At 40.8% G+C, this 12414-nt stretch overlaps 1 protein-coding gene across 1 annotated transcript in view; it reads right to left on the bottom strand.

Moving 5' to 3' along the window:
* Window positions 1-11194, bottom strand: part of LOC310958690 (disabled homolog 2-interacting protein-like) — a 132349-nt gene extending 121155 nt beyond the window's left edge. Inside the window, exon 1 of the mRNA XM_083929739.1 lies at window positions 10994-11194. Coding sequence (XP_083785865.1) covers window positions 10994-11033 — 40 coding nt within the window. The 5' untranslated portion in view covers window positions 11034-11194. The remainder of the gene's footprint in view (window positions 1-10993) is intronic.
* Window positions 11195-12414: the final 1220 nt, after the last annotated feature.

The following is a 12414-nucleotide window of genomic DNA, read 5'->3' as shown; positions in this document are numbered from 1 at the left end:
ATATACAGTATATATATATATAATGAATTCTCCTTCAGTAAACTGCCTCCCTGTGTTTTCTTCGAATGTATTTAAATACCACAATTTATTTTTTATTGTTGATTGTAATGTGATGTTTTTTGTCTGGAAAAAAGAAGGTTGTAAGTCTGTACTTAGCCATAGTGATGCTTCACGAAAAAAGTCAGGAAGCTAACATGCTCACAGTGCTTATGTTAGTATAACGTTCACCAAGTTTGTTCTCGTTTATGTTTACATCTTTATATTATAGATTTCGTCTTTAAATGTAAAACCCTTTGAATTCAAACACGTCATATGGATAAAATTGTCATTGCCACCATCTTAGTTTAGTATGCTAGCATGCTAATTAGCACTAAGCACATCACATAGTGGCTGGTGATGGAAATGTCATTTGTTTTTCCAGGTGTTTGGACATAAACCAAAAGGACTGAAATTGAAATGAACCAAACAAATGGACATTATCTTACCTGATTGGGCTAGATAAAAAGTGAAAAGATTGCTAATGTAGAAGATGACAATGTTTCCCAAATTTCCTGAGAATCGATGCAAGAGATATAACCAAAAAAATTAAAAAGTCATCCTTTTAGGAGGCAAAAGGAAAAGTCTGAAGATTTACTAGTTCAGAGCGATATTTGTACCAAATTTCATGACGATCCATCCAAGCAACAAGTGTTGAGATATTTCAGTCTGGACCACAGAGATAGACCTGACAACCAGCAGCTCAACAAAATGTCGAAAAAAAATGTTCACAGAAAACAGAAGTGGTATGAATATGTGACTCGGTAGGCAACATTAACCAGACCAGAATGCACAAGACACACAGACAAAATCTGGAAAAGGAAACCTGTTTTCAAACAATGTGTGTGTTTTTTCTGTTGCTACTACTATTACGCTACTATTTAAGCATTAACAATGATTCAGCCTTTAATAGACCTTTGAGCAGGTTTGTGTTTAAACACATTTCCACTGACTCGTCTTACTCTTTTGCGATGACTATGTGTTTCCTCTATTTAACTTCTTTTAAATCTATAATTAAGCTAATTATAAATAGGGCAACAGAGCATTAAGAATCACAACCGCTTATAATAAACTGATGACAGACAGCACCGTGCTTCCTTCCCTCTGCATTTAGTGAGTTCTGTCTTCCAAAACCAAAATTGTGGTTGTTTTTGTACTAAGCTAGTTTTTTTAATTTTATTGGAGGTTAATGTTTATGTACAGTCTGGGGCGCGGCCTCTTGAGTGACAGCTAGCCGCTGGCCCTAACTTCGCCTTGGAGGTATACATACGCCAGATGGATGTACCCCCCCCCCCCCCCCCCCAGCATCACATCACCCTTTTTTGTAAGAGGAAATGTGGCAAAGTCTGACAAGATGGCGACTCCCGTAGGCGAGGACAATTGGATCAAGTTGGGAGAACAGACCTCGACGTAGAGGCTACGTGCATTTTTTATACAGTCTATGCTATATAGCCACCTTTCCTGTCTCTCAACCGCTACATGTCACAGTCAGTGCATTTACATGCACAGCAGTAAGTGATTTACTCATTCATATACACATTCATACACCCATGCTAACATCATCAGGATCAGATCTAGGATGCACATTCACACACCGTCTAGAGACATTTAGGGTCCAGCGTCTTGAACAGTTTGAGATGCGGACATCGAACTGTCACTCTTCCCATTAGTGGACGACCCACTCTACCTCCTGAGCCACAGTCGCCCCGATGTATGCCTTTAAAACATACAGCAGTGTCATGTGCTTCTATTTCATTGTGGTTAATCACTTTCTTGTTTCCTGCTGATCTTAAAGTCTTCTGATTCTGGTATATTCTTACAGTTTACTTGTTACTCACATTGTACTTAGTAGAACTGCATACTTCTTACATTAGCATGTGGTGGCCTGGTGGTTTTAAAGCAGATTGAGGTTAAACCAGTAATGCTACAATGCTTGTTTAGGCCAAAGTTTGGTTAAAGTCTAATTCCTCCTTCAACAAACGATTAGCAGGAAAAACCATCAAAAATAGGGACTGAGAGTAAAAATGGGCAAACATGAACCCAAAGGCTGAAGTGATATAATGGGTAAGTACTTTGGTATGTGGGCTATAGAGTTACAAAGGGACACAAAAGCAGTGAAGTCCACTCCTATAGACAACTCTGACACGCCTTTCCTTTTATCTTCCTTTCTGTTTGTCTCCCTTTCTGTCTCACTAATCCCTCACTCATTGCCACTCTGTTGATATTCTTGAATAGATTTGTGTGTGTTTATATCCAAGAAAGTGTGACATTTAACTACAGCCATAGTAAAGTCTTGTTAGACCTTGTGTTTGTTTAGTATAAGCATATATTTTTGTGTACGAGGATGTGAAACTCAGGTTCTTGGGGAAAAACTTCAACAGCAAGTATATTTTTTTAAATGGATCATCCTTAAGAAACATCACTTATGTCACTGCAGCAAAAATGGAGAAAAAGATATACAGGAGAGACGAGGTAAAGACAGAGTGATAAAAGTGGCAAGAAGAAAGCGAGGAATGGAAAGTGCCAGAGTGACAAGAGAGCTGGGAAACAAAGGAAGCAAACAGTCTGTCTAATGTCTATCTACAGTAAAGCATCCTAATGATCTGCCTCTAGAAGTCATTCCACATTCTGTTGAGTGCTCGGATGCTAAAAAACAACAACTCCATAGGCACAACTTAATGTGTAAACAAGATGATACTGTGCTCCTCAGAAAGCCGGGTCTTATCAGATAAAACTAAATGAATTCAAATCAGAAAGTGTAGCCTACAATTCGTCTCTTGTTTCTTCTTGCCAGTAAGAGCAGAGAAACCCGGGAATGTGTATTTCAGTTGCAGAAAGAGTTGGACATGGAATGCCGTCATCTGCCATTTTATAGACAAAGGCACTTGTCTGCGGCACGTGGGGTCATTCTGCTACCATGCCTACCATGCCAGCAAGTGCCTTTTGTGGAAGGATTCCAAAGGGCATTCAACTTATAAAAGGCTGGAACTGGGGCGTCCTGGGGCCCAGCAGTCTAACATGCATACCTTGTAACTGCCAAGGTCCCAGTTTCATTAGGAGCTTTATAATATATCATTTACGCCTTGTTTACTGTTACTTTTTACTGCCAACTATTTAATGAAGGAAAAATCCATAAAACTTGCTCTTGCAGAGTAACATACCGAACACTGATTGCCTTGTCATAAATGCATAGACAGATAGTATTGTGTCGATCTAGGTAGAGCACTGAAGCTCTCAAATTGGTGGGAGAATGGGAGTTTAAGTATCTTGTTGTCTTGTTCACCAGTGAGGGCAATATGAAGCGTGAGATCAACAGGCGGTTTGGTGCAGTGAGGCAGACGTTGTACAGGACCTCGATTTACCAGGTCTATCTATGTTCTGACCCTCAACTATGGTCATGTGCTTTGGGTAATATCATTTATTTATATAGCACAATTTAACAACGAGGCAATTCAAAGTGCTTTACATCAAACATTAAAACACTGGAAAGAAATGCATATAAAATGAAATTTAAAACGCCAAAAAAAAGACTGAAAAAACCACATCATGCCCAAAATGAGTTCCCTCTGTAGGGTGGCTGGGCTTGGCCTTAGCGATAGAGTGAAGAGTTCAGACATCCAGCGGGAGCTCAGAGTAGAGTCGCCGCTCCATTGCATCGCAAGGGGCCAGTTGAGGTGGTTCCGGCATCTGATCAGGATCATGGGCACCTCCCATTGTTTTCCGCCAAATCTAAGAGCATTAACGTTGGTCTGTTTTTTTCATGTAAATGTCTAATGACAAAATTTACAGAAAACATACATATTAGGTCTAAAATCTGAGGTTGTATTTATAAAACAAACAAAACACCTTTGATACAAACTCCTAAAAGTTTTGTGTTGTTGGTTCCCCAAAGCTCTTGTCTCAGGCTTAAATGACTGCATTTTCCCATCAGTGTTATGTATAAATACTCTCATCACAGATCTGTAACTGGGTAAATCACAGAAACAATGAGGGAGGATCAACAAAACACTGATTAAGATCAGTCTATCTCGTGATTCTAGCATCCTCTTTGATAAGAATCTCCAAGGAAAAGGCTTCAGTCTGCCAGTATTCATGCTCTGTCTGGCTTTACCAGTTCACTTTCACATAGTCAATCCTTTCCATCTCTCTTTCCTCGGCTCAGTCCCTTGCCACTCTCGCCCTCTCTGGCAGTCTTTGCTCAGTGTGGGGCAGCGACATTTACATAAGATGTACAGAGACATGAAAAGCACACCCCAACATAAATTTGTTTGTGAGCGCGTAGCAAGCTTATGATGACTGCGTATGGCTCGGTTTCTGCCCCTTGCAGTCTCTTCAACTTAGACACGCATCCCACACTTCAACAGCAAATATATCACAGACACACTAACACATAAATGCACCCACAAACAAACTACACTAACACACTATGTCATGTATACCAAAGTGGGGGAAAAGTGTCCAATTTCCCTTGACTCTCTACTGTCTCAAATACTCGGCACTGCTTCCCTCTTTTTCTTGTCCTTTCCTCCTTCCTTCCCTCCCTTCCCCTCCTCCCCTCCCCAGCAGTACTGTTGACTGACAGTCTCCCATCAGGGAGGCTTTCTGACAAATGGGGCCAAATGGAGTCATGCCACTGTTGCTGCTGGCCCCAAGTCAGCTCTCTGAGGTTATTGCTTAGCTCTGCTCTTACAGTGTTATTTATATCCACCATCACCAGACTAGTTTAAAGTGTTTGATGAACTTTTCATGTGTCAACTCCTGTGTGAACCTCACAGCTGTTTGTTAGCAATCTAATATGTTTTCTTACTGTAACATACAGTATATTCAGGTGAGCAAAAATGCAGATATATATTTAAGTAACAGTATATTCAGGTGTGCAAAAATGCAGATATATATTTCAGTAACCATACGATTCGAAAATGATGGGTTTTTATTATATTTCTGAATTATTGTACGAATTAAGACAAAAAAACTGCCCAAGTGCATCACTTTTAAAAAGGAAAAGTGAAGAGACGTTCTTGCACCTCATCGCTGAAAACACACAAAGCAGCGGTGAAGTGCAGCTTGCCGCAATTAATTACATTTTTATATGCCCGGGGGGGGCTTGTCCATTTGTTTCAAGTGTGAAGGAAGTCTTTGTAAACATAGGCCAACATTTCACCGGAGTCACAGGACTCCGTTTGGGTATTAACTTTGCCGCTTATAGTTTGGCAGCACTTTCCCAGACTTATTTCGGTAGCTAGCTCAATTTTTGTGCTTTTTCAATGGCACAGTAACTTTTAAGGCAGAGTCTATGTTGTGATAAATGTCCAATTGAGATTGAGATTACAAGAAATAACAGGTTGTAGTATCCCTTTTAAGAGTGTGATAAAGATAGACATGGCAAAGTAATTGTAATTTATTTGCCAACTGCTTTATTATGGTTACGTACCATAAATAACATATTACATACAAAAGGCAAGGAAACAAAACTTCACATTCAACAAATTGCTTTACTGGACACAGACCTTGTTGTGTCGTCCTCTGAATCTTTCCTTTAAAACATCTATCCCAAATCATGCTGTGATCGTAAATGTCATCGTCAACTCATCAGCGTTTTAATTCTCCGTAGCCAAAAATGGTCTCAAAACCAAGCAGTCACTTGTAATCTAGTTCATGGGATTATTTGGCAGGAAGGCAAACAGTGTAAATGACATAAATGCTTTCTGAATAGTTCCATCATATTCATTCTTACATCAGTTATGAGTAGCAGGCTTTTACGTTGCAGGACACATATGCTGATCACAGCAAACCACTCTAAATACAGGAGTTCATCAGGACACATTAGGACCTGATTGTTCCAGCCACATTTGGACATGGTCAGGTCAGGGATACATTCATCCAAATATGTAGTGTAGCGTCAACACAGATGCGTCCTTGACCTCACAGAAGGACCACCTAGTCGGATTTGTTGTAAATATAAATATAGCTCAACAATGCAATGTCACTGAGGGCCTCTCTTTCGTTGTTTCACAGTTTTCATGGCTCTTTTGCATCCAGCTGTTTCTTTCTCATTTTGAATTCGTCGGTGTAGTACTATCCATTATGCAAATAGCCACAACAATCCTCTTGAGTGGCTGCATGGCTGAGCCCAAATGTGTGTGATGAGTTGGGTTTTTTTTCTCTGTCTCCAGAAACATATTTTGCCACAGATAAAGTCAAATTTAAGCATGGCGGCAAAATCCCATCACAAGCAGTCACTTGGGATACATTTGAAAAGATTTGTAAGCCAAGTGTGAAATGCAATCACCCTTAACAGGATGTAGACACAATCTGAATGTTTTCATGCAAGATACAACGTCTTTAGAGTGACAATACACTTGTGGTGTAGTACCAGCAAGGTGCAAAACCAGTTATTTTAAGTAATAATGGTTTATGTAAAGGTTACGTTTAATCCTCATTTCAAACTATCATCTAACCCAGACAACAGAAATCATGATTTTAGATAAGAAAAGCCACCATACACAGCCTGCCACAGACATTCTTTTCTTATCCAACTAATCCAGTGCCACTTGCCTTGACCTCTGTAGGAGCATGACAAGCAGCATGCCTTTTATTTATACTTATTCTAAATGCTTCTGATAATGCTTGAGCGATGAATAATCATGTGACTCTGCAGATTCCCTCAGCTTTACAGTGATTGTTGGGCTCTCCGGCCCACATTTTTACACACATTTAAAAAAAAAAAAATGTTTTCCACATAGCTACAGACAGGAGCTGTATTGGTTGTCGACTCATCTAATGGTAATGTTAGCAAGTTAACTAGCTAGCACACATTTTGTTGTTCCGCCTCTTCCTGCAGCGAGTAGACGTTGGGATGAGAGGTGATGGCAGGGCCGGACAGCTAGCCTGTTAGCTTTCTAATTCCACAATGCCTTCATGCTAAGTATACTGGTTACAGAAAATGAGCTGAACAAAGTTGGCACTCATCTGGCAATAGCAATGTTCTTCTACGCTGTGACGAGTCTGAATGATGAAGCATAACGTTTTTAAAATTTTACAACAAGCTGACGCTAGCTTGCCAATTCCCCCATGCTACATGCTCCACTGGTTCCCGCAACAAAGTGAAAACACTGCGGCTGTTTCATTAGAATGAAATGTTACAAAGTGAATCAACGTTTCAAACCATAACAAGAACAAAACTTTAATTCTTGTCCGTAAACATTATTTCTGTTGATTTTCATGTGCAATAAAGACTAAAGCCCCCATGATCCCATGTGTGCTACTTTATGACAGCATCGTGTTTTGATTGGGAAACCTAGCAGGGATTTTCTACCATGGGTCCCAGTGCTGGAACTCTCCAGTGGGACATTATTATGAGATATTTCCCTTGGGAGTTGGACAAAAAAAACAAGCTAAGAGTGGAATATGGACTTATTCATCACCTGGCCAGACACAGGATTACAAAGTAATGTTACATCTTAATTGCTGGATTTATAAATTAACTGTTTGCTATAAAATTTACCACGTCAACTTAAAGGGAGATATGTCAGTTTTACTTTCACAACTTGTTGCTCCTGCCCCAAACGGCAGAACAAATCAACCAATATTTTAAAATCAACATTAAATCATGAGACTACATTTAGGGTAATTTGAAATTGGTCACTCCTGCTCACAAAGTTAAAACCCTAGTTATTGAAGAAAGTAAACTATTAAGCCATTTTAAAACCAAAATATTTGTTCTCAGGATGTCATAACAGATCCAAACCTTAACCTCAAAGCCAGAAATCCTGAAATCCTGAAATTGTCCTTTAAAGAAGTGGGACACGCAAGAATTACTCAAACCAATTTTGCCAAAATGTATTTCTTCCAAAGGTTTAAAATACAATTCTGCTTCCTAAAAGACAGAACTACACACAAACTTGTTTACAGCTGGAAACAGGACAGACTTAACAGCGTGAAAGCCTTTAGACAACACTCATCTGCCAAGACTGCAACCTCACTGAGTGAAGAAAGTCTCTTACACAGCAGAATGAACTTGACCTGACCATGAGGCCTGATGCAAGATAGTGTTTCCTCTCTTAAAAGTAGATTAAAATTCATAAGCTGACAGCCCAGTTCCTAAATTTACACCCGCTGTACTACCAAGTGCCACATCCTGGCTAGATTTTAGGACACGACAACACGAGCAAGAATGAATCTTTCAGTAAAAGCTGAGCATTCTTAAAGACAAAGCCCTGCAGCGATTTCACCCACAAAACCGCAGTTTCATCTGGAGAAAATCTGGGAATTTTAGAAGTGAAGTCAGAAACCCAAATTCCCCACTAAATGGAAAATGAGAGTAAAAACCCTTGTTTTTCACAAAAATGCTTTAGAGTGAAAGAGGAGAAATCTCAACTTGTTTAATACCCCTTTGTACAAAACACACACACATTCATGTACAAACACACTATCAAAGATCTCTCCCTGTGTTTTCTCCTCCCATACATGCAGACCTATTTAAATGTCAAGAGTCGTGGATTAGGACTTTTCTCTGCCTCTCCCTTTTTACTTTCTTCCGTCTCCCCTTTCTGTGTTCATATAGGGTACTAAATGTGATCATCTTGATGCCTGGTAATTGACGTGGCTGTTTGGAAAAGCCCCGACACAACAGGCCAATCAATGAGCGTCTGTCACCCTAGTTTTTGCGGTGCGTCCCGCACTGTTGACACTAGCTGGACCTTGTCGGTAGCTTTCCTGCCAAACTAGCATGTTGAGTCGGCGGTGGAGCCCGTCAGTGAGAGACATCACCAGTTGAGCTAAAGTGAATCCGTGCAGGAGATCAGAAACCAAAAAGTGAGGAAAGTAAACAAACCAACTAAAATCAAGAGGCTGAGGCCATAAACAAACTAGTTTATGTCAGGTAATATTTTTTTAATCATTGAGCTCTTTAGCAGAAACTGTTCATAATTTTTGTGTGTTATTGATCGCTGGTGCACAGTAAATAGTATTTGTTCCTTCAACATCGGGTTGTGTTGTTAATGTGCTAACTGGCTAAACAGTAGTAATGGTATGGTGGGTTATTTGCTCTCGAACAGGCACAGAACATGCATGCTAGTTGGCTGTAGTCTTTGCCGTGTGTTTGAGTGCAACTTTGTTGAGTGAGACACAGGCGAACGCCTTCGTCGACGAATTATTTAATGTCAATTTGGTGTGCCTGGACCTTAAAGAGAAATAGTGGCAATCTCAGTTTATTCCAGTTTACCATAACTCTAGACTTGTCTAATAAAACTCAAAGATGTGGATTGCGTTCATATATCTGACTACTGTTTGAGTCACTCAAGTGACCACTTTTATATTAGCCTGTCAGATAGCAATATCACTCAGAATTTCATCTAAAAGCATTGCACAGTATAAGAGGATGTCCAGCATTGGAAACCATCTGCTTTCTGTAGATAGAAACAGGAAATAGGTGGAGGCAGTTACAGTGTCTGTGCTATAATGATCATCCAGATGCAGACAGCAGATCAACATCTACTATATGTGCAGTAGAAAAAAATATATACAATTGCATTTCAAGGATCTGCTCTTGGATTTGTTATAAACGGCGACAACGTCTGTGCACATGCATACGTGTTTGTGTGAGAGAGAGAGTGAAAAACTATGTCTACGAGCCTAGGGAAGCATGAACCTGAGGCTTGCCTGAGGTGAATGTAATTTGATGATATCAGAGTATTGCCCTTTCTACTCATACTTTTCTATTTATATTAAACCTTTAGAAGAGTTCTTCCGAGGCTGTGTGCATTGGGAGAGGCCGAGAGGAGAAAGTGTTCAATCTCTATATGAGGTTGACATTTTATGTTGGGAAACTTTACTGTAAAAGGTGCGAAAATACTCAATGTTCTCACTTATTTGGGTTCAACTGTTAACAAAAGTTCCAAGTTTTCTTTCCCTTTTGTTCGTTTGTCCTTTTCCGTCGTGGCAGGCGGCCCAGTGTATAAAGAAATGTGGCTTAGACGCTGGCGAAGAGAAACTTCAGTCTCTTGGAAATATGTTCTCTGTTGACTCATTCTGTTAACCGCATTCTTCATCAGCAGCACAGCAGAGTCCTTCCCATCGGCCATGAAGACAAAACATCGTCTTCTCTGTCCCAGTTAATAACACACCACTTTTTTTCTGCCTTTTAACTATCTAGTTTAGGCTATAACATTTGGAGCAGTGGAGAAAAAAAAAAAGAGGCTGCGGAAAATGAGGGGGAAGAGAAAGAGTGAGCACTCACTCACTGGCCTACAGTGCAGTCTAGATCCCCCTGGATTTATTTGTGTACATAACTCTTTCTCTTTCTGTCTCTCCCTTTCTCTTCCCCTCTCCCACTTTCATTCTTTCGTGCCACTCTGTGTCTCTAACACACACAACACCCACATGGTGCAACCACCGCACAGCATGCAAATACACAGATTCACATAACCATCAAATTATCTCGCTGCTTTTGAACAGAAATGGTACACCCACGGCCCTCACATAAACCACGGATAATCATTCCATTCAAAGAGCAAGAGGAGAGGATCCTGCTCCACGAAGCTCGCACCAAAACAGCTTGATGGAAGAGGGACGGGAGGAAAATTCCAGAGAGACATCATTCAACGTGCAATTTTGAACTTTGTGAGCCACAACAAAGCTTAAGACTTTATAACTCTCTTAAAGTAACGGCGAAAAGGTAATTAAAGCAAAATGTTGTTAGCAGGCTGTGGATTTCATCACACTGCCATGTAACACCCCTCACCCCTCGACCCCTTTCCAACAGAACAGACTGAAGTCCTATTCATCTGACCACAGAGGCCCTAGTCAACAGCTTAAGAGCCCAATGGAGAGCCTAGTCATAGTAGCAAGCTAACAGGAAAACCATGTGACCCGACTCCCTTGTTCACCAACATGCTCTTCAACTTTTTCCACAGAATCGCTCTCATTATTTCTAATCAGCTCTCCTAATCTCACTCACCATGCTGTGCCTCTGGATGGGTGCTGGTGTCAAGGTCCATGTTAAATTCACAGGGTGATGAGCTCCCAGATCAACACGCCCATATCCTGAGGAAAAGTCGGCTCTGTAACTGAACTGCAACTACTTAGAACTGTTACTACAACTACCGTTATATTTCTACTGCCGCCGCCACTGTCATCTCCTCTGTGCTGTTCTCTCCAGTCAGAGCTGCTGGCTCTGGTCTGGCCCCTGCAGCCTGCCAGCTTAGCTCAGGCTTGTACGGCTGTGTTACATCTGTCTGACTGAGCCCCTCCCTGGAGTGTGAGAGAGAGAGAGAGAGAGAGAGAGTGTGTGTATTTGAGTGAGAGAGAGGGAGAATAACGGAGCATAGAATGGGAGGGAGGAGAGAGGAGCTGTTTCCACATTGTGGTGGTGGAGATGGGAGAGATATGGGTGGAGAGGGTTGTGGCAGTGCTGAATGTTTCCATTTGGATGAATTTTAGGGGCTCAGCAATTCTTTTTCTCGGCATACAGAGAACTTGGTAACAGTTTGGAAAACATTGCCAGGACAGAAGAATTTAGAAACTTAAAGTTGTACTCCGATTTTCATCCATTTCATTGTCTTTTAAGTTCCTATCTATGAAAGAGTAAGTTAAAACTATGGTGGTTGATCATATGGCGCACTAATGAAAGCGCTTCTTGCCTTTTTGCTGAGTTTCCCATCTGTGTATCTGTGGCGACATTCCCTCCCTAAATGTAAATACTGTGCCATGTTAGTGACGCTACTGACAACGGTTGGCCTGTCTGCCCGGATCGGTAATGCTGCTTTCACTTGTAATCAGAAAAAGTGAAACTTTCACTCCTGAGTAAGGCTTGTAGTAAGGGCAGACGTCTAATAGGAACATGTGTGTGTATGAATTTAAGAGGGTAACATATAGGGGACAGACTGGAAGTAGAAAAGTGAATGTGTCCTGGTCAGTTGCGTACATGAACTGATGAAGCCTCTTAGATGAGAGGTGAAATGTCTTCCTAGACAAATAACAAAGTCCAGTTGCTTTTGACTGAAATTGCTTTGGGGAGAACGATGACCTGGACAAATGAGAACATTCACAGGCTTAGCTTTAATAAAGTTAACAAAAAGAGCAAAAAAATACAATAGAGTCAACACTGTGACCAGGAACATGACAAGATTGAGGGCTCTGAAAGAACCGTCTCGCCACATCTTACTGCCCAACAGGCTGCTAGAAACAATGTGTCTCAATTCTTACGGCGTACAACTTAAAATAGTACTGCAGTCTGGATATTAACATTGGGTGGACTGGGCTCTGTTGGCTGGGCATGGATTTCACTCCTTTAATTTTGGCACACAAAACAGAACATATTGCTTTTTTGCTGACCTGAATCGACAGCTTGTGTGGAAACTTGGGGACAACTAACAATGG

Source organism: Echiichthys vipera, assembly GCF_963691815.1.
Source record: "Echiichthys vipera genome assembly, chromosome: 16".
In the NCBI taxonomy this organism is placed as follows: domain Eukaryota; kingdom Metazoa; phylum Chordata; class Actinopteri; order Perciformes; family Trachinidae; genus Echiichthys; species Echiichthys vipera.
The sequence above is the reverse complement of the archived record's forward strand: the minus strand, read 5'-3'. Positions and strand labels throughout refer to the sequence as shown.